Raw genomic sequence first — 16,773 nt, 5'->3', positions numbered from 1 at the left:
CCTCAGTGTTGTTTAAATAAAATGTAAGGCTTTTTACTTTAATTAGACTATAAGGTCTTGGTTTTTTTGAGAATAAATGTTTCTGCTTGACACGTTTCCCACATTTTGTTTCAGTTTCAGTTTTGGTCATCCTTTGCGGTGTGTTGTAATCCCACAGTTGTGTTTATTTTGCTCATTAAAGATTTGCTTTGTTTTCACAGATTTCAACATTGAGGAGACATGGGAGAACCCTGTACCCCACGGTGCCTGAAAATGCAGAGCAGGAGGCTCAAAGTCTGTTTGTCCAAGAGGTGGGCTGATTTTTTTTTTTTTTTTTTGAGAGCGTATTGTCTGAATCAGTTTCTCACTGTGAGCCATGGGGAGCCTACAGGAAGACACTGTTTTCAGCTCATGTCAGAATAAAACAATTTAAGGCAAATACTGGAAATAATTGGAAGTGATAATACCAAAAAAACTAAACCACTGGCAGTGATAATGCATGAGATCTCTATCTGTTTGTCCACAAACTCCTCTTACACAATCAGGAGTTGAGCAGCCAAAACTGGCACAAAGGTACGTCAGACTGTAGGCCCCTGAAGGTTCTTATTTCTATCAGATATTATGACATCATCATGCTACCTAGCCTGTTTGTAGGTGGTTGCTAAAATGACCTATGTATGCATCTATAACACCTTATAAAAACATAGTGATTTTAATCTCATGACAATATCATGTAAGTTATATCCACAAAACTTGAATTGTGCCTAACATATTGCGATGCTATTGTTCAGGCACATAAAAATGGACTAAAATTTCAAACCAAATAATACTGTAGCATGGACATATAGTACTATATTGTAATGAGAGAGACTGCTTTTGTGCTTGTTGATATTAATCTTCAAAAAGGGATGTAAAGCACACAAATTCATTTTAATAAAACAAATGTTTCTAATATGCACAAAGCAAGAAGTACACTGAAAATGATTAACAAAGTGTATATGGTTAATGATAGACGCTGACTAAAGTTGGCATCAGTGCTTCAGGTTACCGAGTGCTTAGTGAAGTATAACAGTTATTAACTACAGAGACGCACTACAGTGACACTAATTTGACTCATTACCAAATTTATGGCCTAATATTAGCAGTTATGTTCGCTCTATGTTATATCTCATCAGGAAATCATTGTGGAGCCTCATTATAGATCATTATTGGAAGCCTCATGTCTATTTGTGCTGTGTTTTCTCAATACTATCTATTTATGACAGTAGACGCTGAAATTAAGTGTAATTAATTTGATAAGGTTATCGAGCTTCTGGTTATTTTCTGTCAGTTGTTACTATGGTGATGTCTGTCAGTGCTGGGCCTGGATTGTGTCTCGCTGTTGAATTTCATTTTGATTGTTTTCAAATCCAAAAGAGCAAAAGCCCAATAAGTTGTAAAATTTTATTAGGGAAAATCACAGGAAGTTCACCAGTTGCGATATTTTATTGAGGTAGGGCAAGATTAATTAAAAATATAATTATCAGTAACTTATAGTTTGTGCCGATTAAAATTATGATCATCCTGCTCTGGCAGATTGTGTCGGAGTCTTTTTAAGCCACACACCAGCTGACTGCCGACAGTTCACCTCTCAGGTCAAAGGTCGGCGTTTAGAGCGCCTTGTCTGAAGTCAAAATACTGACACCCAGTTAAGTGTTGTGACATCACCAGGGCAGCTGTGGAGATTAGCCCAGTGAGAGCCTCTCTCTGTTTCCGATTCGCCTCCTGATCAGGTTGCATTTCATCTCCCTGCAGGAGCAGTTCTTGTAAATGGCGTAAGTTTCTGTAGAACAGATACCAGTGACTGACTCTAACAATGAACAGATGTCTTCTTTCTTTCTAAGTAAAGGAGGACAGGGAAACACTCCCAATTTGTGTTGGTGGATTTTGGATTGTGGTGGAGTCACCATGCATACACTCCTTTTTTCTTCTTTTTTTTTTCCCCTCAAGGAGAAGCTTTGATTATTGCACAAAATAAATATTGTCAAAACACGTATGTCAGTGAGTTGACTGCTGAAACCTAAAGGTTGTAAGATTAGATGAGAAGTAGCTAACATCTTTGTGAAGCAGGCATTTGTCAGTTTAAGTTACTGAAATGGCGCAGCACCATTTACCCCTTTTAGTTCAACACTAAGTAAGCGAGGTGTTTCCAAATCTATTCAACCATTTCACCATCAGTTCTGATCAGAGACTGACCTCCTAAGCCTCAGATTCTTGTCAGATGGTCCAACAATTTCTTTAACTTTACCAAAATGATGATCCCTGTTATATCAGCTTCATGCAGTTATGTTAAAGTGAGAAAATAAGCCAGCGTCAGATGTTTATGGTCCTCCTAACCAATTGCTTACATAACTTTTTATATATATGCCTGAGTATAAACCTGTGCTCTACAAGATGGAAAGACATTTAGAGGTGATTGGATAGCACCTAGCTCACTTCAAGCCTTCACACAGCACTGAATTGCTGTCTCATAATAATATGTGGTCTGTAATTAATTTCTTTTGTCTCTTCAGTGCATTAAGACCTACAAGTCTGACTGGCATGTGGTCAACTATAAGTATGAAGAGTATTCTGGGGACTTTCGACAGCTTCCAAAGTAAGTCTGTAGATGAAATCCACAACTCTTCACTGCATTGCATTCATAGAGGTAATTTGTTAGTGTGCCACCACATTGTTGTGAAGCGTGAGTAAGAACACCTACACGATATAATACAGGGATGCCAGAGATTTTATACTAAGTCACGCAGGTGCTTAAAATGAAGGATCGCACAGACAAACTGTCACCTACAATGTTTCCTATAGCCGACAAAATATTCCCGTGACTTAATTACAAGGAAACACAGCATACAAATAACTCTTATTGTCGTTCAAACGACTGTTTCCTCTTCATGGTGCATTGGGCAATTTCTGAATGCGGCCAGTGTGGAAACCACCCTCATTGTTTAGAGATTGTGTCATCACCTCCAGCTTCTCCCATAAAGAAGTCCTATTTTATAGCCAGCGTGTTAGAAAATGAGCTGACAATGACCTTGATGGGTACAACTATTGCCAAGTGTTCTGTCACTTTACTGTATCTGGGGAAGCTGAAACAATGCAGCATGACGTGGGTCGCCTGTTAAAAACTTAACACTATTTTCAGTTTGAGTGATTCTTACTTTTGGCACCTGCTCATTTTCCAGCGAGCGGCGTATACGTTATGTTTCCATGAGCAGCCAAATGCTGATGCTGCCTCTCTTGAGAAAGCCTCAAAATGTAAAATTACTTATTATAAAAAAAAAAGAAAAAACATAATGAAAAAAAATTAGAATGATCTCATTCAAACCACTTCAGTCACACATGCTGGATAGATTAGCAAAGCCATGAAAGAGACATCCTAAGCTGCCTGGTGCTTCGTGCGTATATGAAAAACCTGCAGCCTTTTGTTGTGATGAATAGCTTCATTTGATATATCTCCCCTTGTGCTATTATAGTGTATTTGTTTTTCCAGCAAAGTGTCCAGGCCTGATAAATTGGCTGTCCATGTATTTGAAGTGGATGAGGATGTCGACAAAGATGAGGTGAGTTCTTTGTGAACAGTGTGACAGTGTGAAGAACCACCCTTTAATTACTTTTAGGTCCCTGGGTGCCTAAAATATCGTTGGGTTACATAACGTAATCCCTGGTTCTTTGATAACAGAGTGAGGTGTTTCACTATGGGAATCGCCTTGGCGTGACCAACTACGGAAGCTCCAATGACACCACGTCTGTCTGCGACAGACCTGCCAAGCCGTGCTCAGGGCCCCGCCCCTCCTACTATCACGGCTGACCAGCTCCTCCCTACTCATTCTAAGCAGATTTCTTTCCGTGCCCAAGCAAGGAGGGAAGTGATGGTGAAACACCTCACTCTGTTATCAAAGAACCAGGGATTACGTTATGTAACCCAACGTTCTTTTTCTAACTTCGTTCGGTGTTTCACTATGGGAGATATAGCCCACTCCCGGATTGCGCCAGCCCTCCCGAAGCTGTGCTCCAGTGCTGCCCAGGATCTCAGCTCAGACCTGAGGCACTAGACTCCAGGACTGCCTGAGCCAGGGATGACTGAGCGACATCCAGTCTATAAAACCGCACAAATGTGTGTGGTGTAGCCCAACTCGCTGCTGCACAGATATCCTGGACTGACACCCCTCTGAACAAAGCCCAGGATGTAGCCATGCCCCTAGTAGAATGAGCTCGAAGCCCCGATGGGGGCTGAGTACTCTTACAGCTATAGGCTAGAGTTATAGCCTCTACAATCCAATGAGACAGCCTCTGGCGGGACAAAGGCCTGCCCTTGTGGGGGTGGGCCCAGGAAACAAACAGCTGATCAGATTTCCTGAACCCAGCTGTTCTGTCCACATATGACCCCAAGGCCCGCACAGGGCACAATGTGTTAAGCCTGCGCTCCTCTACAGAGGAAAAAGGCGGGGGGTGAAATGCCAGTAGTTCTACTGTGGGGCACCTGTATGATGACTCTATCACCTTAGGGACAAAGGCTGGGTTTGGCCTCAGGCATGCTTTAGTAAGACCAGGGGCCAACTGTAAACAAGAGGGGTGAATGGACAAAGCCTGTAACTCACTAACTCGCTTGGCTGTAGTTAGAGCCAGCAGCAGAGCGGTTTTAAGTGAGAGAAATTTCAACCCTACAGCCTCGATTGGCTCGAAGGGGTGGTAGGAGAGTGCATCCAAAACCAGTGATAAATCCCATAATGGGACCAGTGGCCTTGAGACTGGGAGCTTACGGCGTGCCCCCTTCATGAAGCGACACACAAGAGGGTGCTGACCAATAGGTTTATCACCCAATCCCACATGGCAGGCTGAAATAGCTGCCAAATAGACCTTTATTGTGGAAAAAGCTTTCCCTCCGTCCAGCAAATCCTGAAGAAAACACAGCAACTCCACCACAGAGCACTGAAAAGGGATAACCTGCCTTTCATAGCACCATTCTTCAAAAACACGCCATTTACAACTGTAAAGAGAGCGTGTGGAGGAAGCTCTTGCATTCTGAATGGTGTCAATAACCTTCAGAGGCAGACCCGCAGCATTCAAATTCGACCTTTCACGGGCCAGGCCCACAGAGCCACCCGGTCTGGGTGAGGATGATATATCTCCCCTCGCGCCTGAGACAGAAGGTCCCGGCGGATGGGGAGCGGCCACGGTTCGCCCGCCAGGAGCTGAATTATTTCTGCTAACCAGTGTTTCGACGGCCACCGTGGCGCTATTAAAATTAGCGACAGCCCCTGATCTCTCACTCTGATTAGGGTTGGAGAGATAAGGCTGAGAGGCGGAAAGGCATATAGCAGTGTGTCTGGCCATGGGTGGGCCAGAGCGTCCATGCCCAGTGGGGCGACTGGGTCTGACAGGGAGAAAAACAGTGGGCAATGTGTGTTTTCCTGCGAGGCGAAGAGATCTACGGCAGCCCGGCCGTATTTCTGCCATATCTGCTCCACCACCTGCGGGTGAAGTCGCCAATCTCCGAACAACGGGTTCCCTCTGGACAGGAGGTCCGCCCCCCTGTTCAGAATACCCGGCACGTGAGTTGCCCGAAGGGAGAGGAATTTTGTGCTGCTCCACACAATTATTTCCCTGGCCAGTCTGTGCAACTGCAGGGAACGAGTACCACCCTGGCGGTTGATATAAGCAACTACTGTAGAGTTGTCTGTTTTCACCAAAACATGTCGACCCTGGAGATACGGCAGAAAATGCCTTAGAGCTAAGCGCACTGCGTGCAGCTCCAGTATGTTGATGTGAGCCCGAGAGAGCCTCCGAGACCAAACACCATTTACTGCCCTCCCCATCATGGTTGCGCCCCACCCTGACAGAGATGCATCTGTGGTCAGGGTCATCCTGGATGACACCGCGCCCAGAGGTACTCCCGCCGCAAGAGCTGCTGGGTTCCTCCAAGGTTGGAGAGCCGCTATACATGACGGTGTTATTTTTACACTGCGACCGAGATGGCGGTGAGGGCACAGACGTAGGGACGTGACCCAACGCTGAAAATCCCTCATCATAAGCAGCCCCAAATGCACCACATTTATTACCGAGGCCATAAGGCCGAGGAGGCGGAGACAGAGCCGGAAACGCACGACTTTCCCCACTTGAAAGAGGGAGAGGCACTGAGTGAAGGATGCGATCCTGCGCTCTGAAAGCGTGACACGATAAGATCTGGAATCTAAAATGAGCCCCAGATATTCCGTATACTGTGCGGGTTTCAAGCGGCTCTTTTCCAGGTTGATTTTGAAGCCGAGCTCCGTAAGGTGGTTTGCCACCACCCTGGAATCTCTGATCGCCTGCTCCCGCGATCGGGAGCATATCAGATAATCGTCTATGTAAGAGAATATTCTGATGCCGCTGTTCCTTAACGGAGACAGCGCTGCCTCCACACATTTGCTGAACACCCTTGGGGCTAATGATAGCCCGAATGGGATAGTCTGAAACTCGTATGCTGCGTTCTGATAGGCGAACCTGAGATATTTCCTGTGTGGAGGATAAATGGCGATGTGAAAATATGCGTCTGAGAGGTCGATTGTCACAAACCAATCGTCTGGGTGAACGGCCCGACAGAGCGCTTTGTGTGTGAGCATTCTGAACGTGTACTTTCTCAAGTGTTTGTTCAATACACGTAGATCTAAAATGGGCCGGAGAGAGGAACCCTCTTTTTTTGGAATGAGGAAATAGCGGGAGTAAAAGCCCTGCTGAGCCTCCTCGCTCGGGACCGCTCTGATCGCCTGTTTGCGTAACAGGGAAGCAATTTCGTCCTCCAATACGCTTGCTGACTCTCCCTTGGCCACTGAAATCAACTTTCCGTTGAATTTCGGTGGTTTCATTGCGAACTGAAGCCTGTATCCTTGGGAAATGGTGGCCATAACCCAGGGATGGACTGCGCATGCGCGCCATTGCTCCAGCCGCGCAGAGAGCGGGCCCATGAACACGTGTGACGTCACCTCTGCCTCCCGCATGGAGGTGTCCCCCTCGCGAAGAGCGCCAGCTCCCTCCGCAGGGAACGTAGTGACATGACAGTGACTTTCTTTCATTTTTTTCATTTTCTTTAAACTGGGGGGACATTCTGCCCTTGGCAAACTGCCTGGTTGCAGGAATGCACACTTTATTTCTTTTTGAACCCCCGAAACACAATGAAGTGTCTGAAAACTTTGGGCAGTGCTTGGTGACACTGATAGATTGCTTTGAAGTGAATAATGAAACCGGGGAAGTGCATGGTGACACTGCGACCTTTGACCCCACATCTCCTCTCTCTGAACTAGGTGTGGGAACCGAGAGAGGGCTCCTGATGAACTGGGAACCCCAGGAGCCTCTGAACCATGAACCCTGGGAGGTGTGGTTGCCTCTTCCAGCACCTTCCTCCTCTTTGAGGGAGGAGAGAGAGGTGATGCACAACGTTGCAGGCTTGCTAGGCTGAACGCTTCTTCTTCCCTTCCCCGGGGTGTGACGTTCGGTTCTTTGCAGCAGCTGCTGCAAAGGAGTGTTTGCCCCAAGGCCTTGGGTTTTCTGCCTTGACCTGGTGGGAAGGCTGCAGTCTTGCCGCTTGCCTCTGAACTTTAGCCCCACTCTGCCTACCCCTCACGGCTGCAGCTGCTGCTGCGAAGCCTACTCTAGGCACCTGGTGAGATTGTGGGTTCACTTTTCTGGGTAAGCAGAGATTGAAAGCTTCTCCCTCCTGCTTTCTGAGAGTGCTTGTCTCTCTCATTTTCTCCAAAGCTGGGCCAAAGAGACCCTTGGCTGGGTCATAGGCTGCATCCATGATTTCAGCCTTCTGAGTGTCTCCCAATCCTGACAGGTTTAGCCATAAAGCTCTCTCACCTGAGACTGCAAGACCCATTACACGCCCACAACCCTGGACTGCTCCCCTGGAGGAGCGTAGGATGAGATCGTTGACCACACAGATCTCATCCCAGAGGGCCGGGTTTGGAGACCCCGAGTCCAGTTGACGGCCCATGTCCTCTAAAATCTCTGCCTGATAAGCTGACAGCAGTGTAACCGCATTAAGGGAACACACCGACTGTGCTGAATATTTGTACATCCTTTGATAGATGGATGCGGTGAGGCGATCCATCTTACTGGGCAGAGAAATATTAGAAGAAGCTGAAACTGACCTGCGGTTAGGGTGAAGGTGATAAGCCACTGAAGGCTCAACTGCTGGGGGTCCGGTCAGCCCCAGCTCACCCATTCCTTGCATCTCCAGCTTAGAGCAGCCCTGGGTAGGAAGCTTGCTCGTAAAAGGGCTAGACCAATAGCGACTCATTTCTTTCATGCAAGCAGGCACTGCTGGCAGAAGCTGCTTTGCAGGTGGTGAGGCTGGAGGGAGCCTCTTGCCATCATACAGGTCACGTTCTGCCCCTTCAGCCGCCTGGGCTGCTGGCCATGTGATGCCCAGCTTGGCAGCAGCCCGTTTGCAAACATCATACAAGTTGCTGTCCACTGGGGGTACAGCTTCAGCCCCACTTGGGGGCCTGGACTGCTGGGCAGGGAAGGTGGAGTCATCCTCCTATTCCTCCATGTCTTCTAGGCCGAGGAGGTCGGAGTTGGCATCGCCATCCGCATCCTCATCCGCCGGCTCACCCTCAGTTGGGTCGAGGAGCCCCTCGAACAACTGGGGCATAACCGGGGACACTTACTCCATTATGTCCGCCCAGCTCGTTGTGGCTGTCGGCTGATGGATATCAATCGTAGCATTGTTGGCTGACAGACAGGGGTCCTGGCTGTTAGCCACTGCTACTCTCAACCTCCTTTCCAGGATTTTCTCTGGCATCAAGCCGCAATGAGAGCAACCTTGCGGGTCCGCCAGAGAAGTTTGAGCATGCTTAGCACCCATGCAAGCTATGCACATCGGATGAGAGTCCCTGCCCGAAATGGAAGCACCGCATGATGCGGGGCATGGGCGGGATGCAGCCTCTTTGGCCTTCGGTTCTGACCCTTTGGCGGGGGTAGGAGCCGTAGCCATCGTGGTCGGAAAGATGGTGAGACTGAGCTATACAAGGCTCGTCGTGACACGTTAGCCTGTTTGTAGCTAGCGCTAGCAACGGGGTTAAGTCCGAGCTAGTCGCCGTGAGAGTCAGCTCGTCGTGACACGTTAGCTGAGCTCTACCAGTTGATCCAGCTAACAAATTAATGCTAACTGAAACCTAACACTGTTTAGGGTCGGTTAGCAAATTAATGCTAGCCAGACCTAACACGGTACTGACCCGCTAACAAGCTAATGCTAGCCGGACACCGAAAAGCTCGCCGTGACGCGTTAGCCCAAGTTACACACACACACACAACGGCTACCCTGCTAATTAAACCCAGGTGACCGCTGAAGACAGCTCGCCACGACGCGGTCGCTGTCCAGGGTGTATAACTACCAGTACACTTCTTTCGAAGGACTTACTCAGCACAATCCAGACTGAAAACTGGAGAACTGCGTTCGGCGACGTACTCCTCTACGGGACGCCTGAGAACTGTTAAACAGCTAACCAAGCCAGCCTGGGCGCGCTGAGGGAGCCCGATGTAGTTTCTCACGGGAAGAAAGCGAGAATGAGTAGGGAGGAGCTGGTCAGCCGTGATAGTAGGAGGGGCGGGGCCCTGAGCACGGCTTGGCAGGTCTGTCGCAGACAGACGTGGTGTCATTGGAGCTTCCGTAGTTGGTCACGCCAAGGCGATTCCCATAGTGAAACACCGAACGAAGTTAGAAAAAGAACATCTACTATAACTTAAAAGGACACTTCTCTCCAAAATCAGATATGCATATTTCACCTCTGCCCTGCTTATTTAGCCATCAAAATCATTGTGAGTTGGAGGCATCTGCTGTAGAAATACTTAAATGAGCTAAATGGCACTTTCTTGTTGCATAAAACTCAGCAGCACAAGGTGTTATTCATAAATAATTCACTAACATGTTATGAGCAGTTTTATAGAGAAGCAACACTTGCCAGCCACTTCATTATGTACACCTGGTCAACTGCTCATTAACACAAATATGTAATCAGCCAGTCATATGGCGGCAACTCAGTGCATTTAGGCACGTGGACATACATGGTCAAGATGACCTGCTGAAGTTCAAACCGAGCAATGGGGGGAAAAGGCTGGTCTGAGTATTTCACAAACTGCTGATCTACTGGGATTTTCCCACACAACCATCTCTAGGGTTTACAGAGAATAGTCAGGAAAACAGAAAATATCCAGCGAGCGGCAGTTCTGTGGACAGAGGTCACAAGAGAATGGCCAGACTGCTTTGAGGTGATAGGAAGGAAACAGTAACTCAAATAACCACTCAATACAACCGAGATGCGCAGAGGAGCATCGCTGTCTGCACCAGGGTTATAATAGTTTTGGATTTTATATTATGTTTAGTTTCAGTTAGTTTTTACTTTTGTTTCTCTAATTCAGTTAGTTTTAATTCGTTTTCAGAGTGGTTTTGCTCGTTTTTATTAGTTTTTATTTTAGGTTTAACGCTTAGTTTTAGTTTAGTTTCGTTAGTTTCAGTATTAGTTTTAGTATTTTCATACTTTGTCAGGTGCACGATTCAATGCGCAAAAGTGACTATTGTGTAATAAAAACTCAAGATACCATAAAGAAATACATTCAACAACCAACAGTTCACAAGACAGAAGCACTACATGCTAAATGTGTAATAATTAGGACACACATGAACATCAACAGGGAGAAAGAAAGAAAAACATGAACTCCCAAACTCAATAAATTCTACAATAAACTCCAGTGTCAGTGCAGTAGATTAACAACACCTACATGTGGTGTTTGACAAAAACAAACTCTTTGAAGGAGTCAAAGGTCAAATCCAGCTGCACCCTGATGTTCTCCACCACCCGAAGCTGCTTCTGTTTTGGGGCTAGCTTGGTTAGATGCTCGCTGATTAGACTTGCAGGGTCTTTGCAGCCTCTGTACACAAGGAAGTGTCCGACCTCATGTCCGCATTTATGCTTGTGTAGCTGTGTGTGTTGTGTGTGTTAATTACCTTGTGCTGCGGTGCCAGCTGGGACTTTTTTTGGTCCTCGCTCTTTGTGCTCAGTTTTTTGGCTGCAAACATATTTGTCCCTGTTTTTCCATTTCCTCACGTCCATTCCGACAGCAGTCTCCCTCCAGGAATTTGCTGACATTTGTGAGGCCTTATATTGATGCTTTGATTATTATTCCTGATTGTTATTCTCTCACTGATAAAGTAGACGGAAACGCACAAGAACTGAACAGGTTCATCACAGCGTTGCGGCAGCGTGGACCCGCTCTGAACCCGATCGGTTCAGAGCGACTCTGCCGCTTTCTCGTGCACACGCACGCACACAGCTGCCCGACGGCGCTCCCAGCTTAAACTCGGAGAGCGGAAAAATTATCAATCCACAATAATTTCAGTTAGTTTTAATTAGTTTTTTAAACTCACAATAGAGTTTTGGTTAGTTATCGTTTTTTCCTTTTAATTGTAGTTTTTATTTATTTCAGTTAACGACAATGTTTTTTCAATTTCAGTTTTGTTATTTCGTTCGTTTTCGTTAACTATAATAACCCTGGTCTGCGACATAAAATCTTGAAGCAGGGCCAAACCCGTCACTATGGGCGGGCCCTAGGGGGCTGTGCCCGCCCACTGATACGCTTGGGCCCGCCCTGGCCCGTCCACCCAAGCCAGATCACTAATCAAGCTAATAATAGTGGTACCCCCCTGTTTTGTCCCTGAAGGCAAAAGGGAGTAACGTCACAAAAAAAATGCCTGTTGTCACAGATAGATGCACGCTTCTTTCTGCACGGTGACAGGGTTGCAAAGAACATAAGAAATAAACTAGTTCCTATACAAACTGCTCAAAGGAATTTTTGTGGACTTTTTTTGATAAACTGGATCACGGTTTTGAAAAAGAGAAATTTCTGCTGAGTTTTTATGCTTTGACCAAACAAGACAGTTGTCATTTAGTTCCATTATATTTAAGATGGTCCTTCAAATCCTGAAAAACTGAGTAACTGTAGACAGGAAAAAGTGGAAAAAAAAACTAGATGGATAAATAGCACCACATGCCAGAGGGGGGGGTACCTAAATTTGATTTGGGTGTGAACTGTTTCTATATGAGTTCATGTTGGTTGCAAGTTTTTTTGTACAGTTTCTTGATTCCTTTTCCTACTCTTGATGACATCAGCCTCACCCTCAAAAATATTGCATACTGTTAAATGTCTCTTATCCCCACTTTAGCCTTTCAAGTTTTTCTTGCAAGGGGATAAAAGGCATTTTTGTGTCTAATAGCTGAATTAACCGTAATTATAGTGTTGCGTTTGCACCACGTCTTTTTTCACATTGAAATTTCAGGGCTGTAGTGCAACATTTGGACCTTTTCATCCTCTGCTAATTCATGTATGACAGAGTGGGTGTGTAGTCTTGCACAGATTAAACAAGTGTTTGTTGTCTTTGGAATGGTTTGGAGTAGTCCACAACAAGGAGGTTCATAAGTCACCTGACAGACACTCACATTTTTTGGGAGTCTTCAAAGCAACAACGATAATATAGAGCTGTTGCTGATACAATTGTTATCTAAAACACTACAAGGTCACACTGCTTCATGGGATGTACGATGAAGATCCCGACCTGCTCTCCTCACGCAATAAGTCAAACTGTGCCTCCTATAGGCAAGAAAGCAAAGGAGCTGAAATCCAGTACGCAATCTTTAGGAAGGTTTCTGAAACTCAATCCTGTAGAAAGTCTTTTCCATTGTTAATAAAAAGAGCTTTGATTGAAAAAAGTGCAAAAATTATCCAGGATGGGAAACGGACAAGACCCAAATTACCCTTCATTTATCTCCCCTCACGACACGCACTACTGAGTCTTTTTAAACAGGGAAGTTCCTTGTATAGAAGAAAGAAACCGTTTAAAGTCTTCCTGTAAATTTTAAGAAATCTTTGTACTTGCTATAACTGTGCGATTAGATCACATTCAGTATTGACTGTGTAATGGGATGATCTTCCCTTTGTCTCACTGTAGATTTGTAGGGCAGCTTTTTGGTTTGGGCCCTTTTTTTTTTTTTTTTTTTCTTGGTCTGTCCTTGACAAAGTTTCCTCGGGCAAAGTGGAGTTCAGAGATCCTAAACTCAGTGACTTTTCTGCTTGTCTGCAGACCTGCAAATGTTGTCTAGACACTGACTAGTGGAAATGGGACTCTGAACCTTTCCAGGTGCTTTTCAGCTCACTCCACAAACTTCCACACTGAAAATATTATAATTCCAGCCAGCACTTTTAAAATCCCTTTTGCTTTATTGGGCTGAGAGAAGAAGCTGGACTCAGATGATAACATCTTGAAAGCCCATTCACTCTTCTCATTATAGTATCATTGTAGTTTTTCAAATTTGGAAAAATAGAACTGCAAATGATATGCAGGGTTGATATGAACCTGGACCAAACTATAGAGTTTGTCTCCATCTCCTTTTTCATCATTATTCCCTTAATTAGTTTATTTTTACAGATCATGAGAACAGTTATTACGTGAAAGGCGTGATCTCATACAAACCACCATAAATGTTTGAGATGACTGGGCCCATGTGTCAGGGATTTGCTATGAAAGCTGAGATTTATTTATTTATTTTAACAGTCATAGTTTGTTTTATGTTCTTCTGCCTGGTTGTTTGGACTGAGAAAGTCTTACATAGTGCTGGGATCTGTGTCATCTCAAACCACAAGATCAAAGGCTTTCTGCACAGCGAGACAGAGTTTTGGCAACGGGTGACATTATATTATTCTATGCTGCTTTACTGCAAAAATAAAGTCACATGAGCTTTTCTTTAAGCGAAATCAACGCGTGTGTGTGTGTGTGTGTGTGTGTGTGTGTGTGTGTGTGTGTGTGTGTGTGTGTGTGTGTGTGTGTGTGTGTGTGTGTGTGCGTGTGTGTGTGTGTGTGTGCGCGTGTGTGTGTGTGTGTGTGTGTGTGTGCGCGTGTGTGTGTGTGTGTGTGTGGCGGCAGTTCTGTGTTTATTTATTGAATCTTGTGGAAAAAAGGGGAAATGATTTCATTCCTTCATTGGTACACTTGAGTACATTTTAAGAAGAACTAGATTTTAAGTCTACATGAATCAAATTGTCTGATCTTGTGTCTTTGTCTCCTACAGGACACAGCCTCCTTAGGGTCCCAGAAAGGTGGAATCACTAAACAGGGCTGGCTGTATAAAGGAAACATGAACAGTGCTATCAGTGTCACCATGAGGGTAAGGTGGCCATCGAGACCGCATTAATATATTAAATGATTTTTTTTTTTTAATTAAGTGATTAATTTTTTCCCTCAACATTGATTTTTTTTCTTTAGTTTTTCTAATATCAGGATTTGCTTCTTTTCTTTGTCTTATATGATGGCACACAAAATGTTGATAAATTACAGACAATAATCAGTAGAAAAAATATTTAAAAAGCCACTGATTGCAGAGAACAACATTGTTTTGATCCAAAAGATAATAACTGACTTGTGTATTGTCCATATTGCACTCTGTATTGTGTAAAGTTAAGCAGCTAGGATTAAAACAAAGGCAGCGTATACTTTGTTATGAGAGTGTATATTTCTGTCTGGAGTCCGTCTTTTCTCATCTGCATCACTGTATTTCTCAGTTTTGAGAGAGAGTGCCAATTTGGAAAGCCAACATATGATTTTAGAGGATAGGGGTTTATGTTGGTTATAGTTCCTTTTAACAATTAGTGAGAAGGATGTTAGCTGTCTTAACGTCAGCTGTATTTTCATTGTGTTAGGAAGGTTCGACCTGCTGTTAGTGCTAGAACAGAAGAGCTGAAACTGAAGCAGTGAGTTTAAAGATGGTGTATATATGTACATTTTGACCTTATTTCAAATTCAGACTCAGATATACCATCTTTGTTGTTTGTTTCATTTTTAGGAAAGTTCACCTCATTTTACTCCTTCATGTTTTTCCCCCTTCATGTAACCACTCATTAAGGTTTACACCTGTTTTTGTTGCAGGCTGGTTTTTTATAACTGAAATCGTGACCCATTACTGTAAAACTCAGCAGTTATGGACAGTTTTAAAGACCTAATTCTTATTTCCTGTCTTTGCTTTTTTTTTTTTTTTAAGTCATTCAAGAGGAGGTATTTCCACCTAACCCAGCTTGGAGATGGCTCTTATAATTTAAACTTCTACAAAGATGAGAAGATCTCCAAAGAGCCCAAAGGAACTATTTTCTTGGACTCCTGTATGGGTGTGATTCAGGTACATTTAAAGTGATTACTTTCATGTCTTGCCTTAAGGCAGTGATTGCTAGACCTCACTGACCCCAGATGACCTGTTTGCCAAACCCTGTCTGCACATGGGGTCGCATGGCCCCTGATGGAAATTAAAGCACCATTTCCACAGAATAAACTGGCAGTATAACAATTTCCTCTTCACAGTTGTTCCCTGTATAAATGTATTTCTCAGCATTCAGGGTGAATCACAGGTAACAGGCAAAATTTGAACTGAAATGATTCAAACAGTGATCTGCTGCTGCTGAAAAGTGAGTCCGTGAGATCTTCTCTGCTCAGTTTCCATGAAACCTGAGCTCACTCTTCCCAAAGGTCGTGTTTTTCTGCTGACTTTTCTACTGACTATCAGCTGCTGAAACAAGGTGAATGCTGAGGTCTCAGTTCTGAGCACTTTCCCCGAGCCTCACAATCGATACCACGTGCTCACAGCTGAATGTAGGCCGACACGCACTGGCTGCATTATCATCTGTCTACAGCATCAACAGATGGAAAGAACCTGATTTTTACCTCTGAGACACCCAACTGGCTAGGTTGCTATCGTGTGTAAGCTGAGAAGAGCTTGCTAGATATTTGAATGCTTCAAGATGTGTGTGGGTTACAGTGGCTGTGCCATTCCTCAGGTTTGTTGAACCTCCACGTCACCCAGTTTTTAACCACAGACCCCTGTTCATTCCTAGTGAGACAGTTAAAATAAAATTGCAGCTCTTGGCTCAGTCCGGTCGGACACGCAGGTAGCACTGCCAGCTTTCTGAGTTAATTTTTAACATTAAAGAATCTCGGTTATTAAAAGGGATACCTTTTGAGGATTATATTTTTTTTTATCATTGTGTAATTGATGAGGACTACTGCAGTTTATTCTCAAGAACTGAGACCAATTTGGGACTGGATTATAAGTGAGTGATGAAGAACATTTAATTTGAAGGTTATCCTTTATTCTTATGCGTATATGATCTTACAGTCATGGGTTAATAATGAGGTCAGTGTATGTGCAAGTAATCCCTCAGGCTTCAGTACTGCTCTCAACATTCAGTTTAGGCATTTTTTTTTCTGCTCTTGGATCTTTATGATGTCATAGAGGAGTGGTATCCCTAATATGGTCACCTCATGCACACAGCTCTTGCTGTGAGAACAGCAGCTCCACCCTCTTATACAAACCTCCTGTTTGCGAATAGTAGCCAATCAGAAGAAAACTTGCTTAAGGGGGAGGGTGGGCTTAAAGAGAGTGGAGCTATAAGGGGTTGTTTCCTCACAGTGGATGAACTGAGTGGCTGCAAGGACAAATATAAGCAAAATAATGACCACAATAGGTCAACTTTATTGAAAATTATGACCAAACTGCCCCCCCCACACCCCCACACACACACACATACACTTTGTTTAATTATTTTAATTTCATCCAGATGAAGTTACTCCACTAGTAGAACTGCAGTTGTTTAATACTGCAACTGGGAGACGGTAGAGAGGGTTCATACTGAGCCTCAAGCTGCTCCTGCACTTTGTAAAGATGCCAACATACAGTCAAA

General features: G+C 44.5%; 1 protein-coding gene across 10 annotated transcripts in view; it reads left to right on the top strand.

Moving 5' to 3' along the window:
• LOC115800792 (dedicator of cytokinesis protein 9) overlaps positions 1-16,773 on the top strand; it is an 84,384-nt gene that overhangs the window by 38,801 nt on the left and 28,810 nt on the right. For all 10 annotated transcript variants that reach the window (XM_030758316.1, XM_030758312.1, XM_030758314.1 and 7 more), the window contains exons 3-7: positions 201-290; positions 2,532-2,614; positions 3,506-3,575; positions 14,118-14,213; positions 15,084-15,218. In XM_030758316.1, the coding sequence (XP_030614176.1) occupies positions 201-290; positions 2,532-2,614; positions 3,506-3,575; positions 14,118-14,213; positions 15,084-15,218 (474 nt within the window). The remainder of the gene's footprint in view (positions 1-200; positions 291-2,531; positions 2,615-3,505; positions 3,576-14,117; positions 14,214-15,083; positions 15,219-16,773) is intronic.

The sequence above is a fragment of the Archocentrus centrarchus genome, chromosome 21, assembly GCF_007364275.1.
Source record: "Archocentrus centrarchus isolate MPI-CPG fArcCen1 chromosome 21, fArcCen1, whole genome shotgun sequence".
Lineage (NCBI taxonomy): Eukaryota > Metazoa > Chordata > Actinopteri > Cichliformes > Cichlidae > Archocentrus > Archocentrus centrarchus.
Note: the sequence above shows the minus strand (reverse complement) of the source record. Positions and strands in the feature narration are given on the sequence as shown.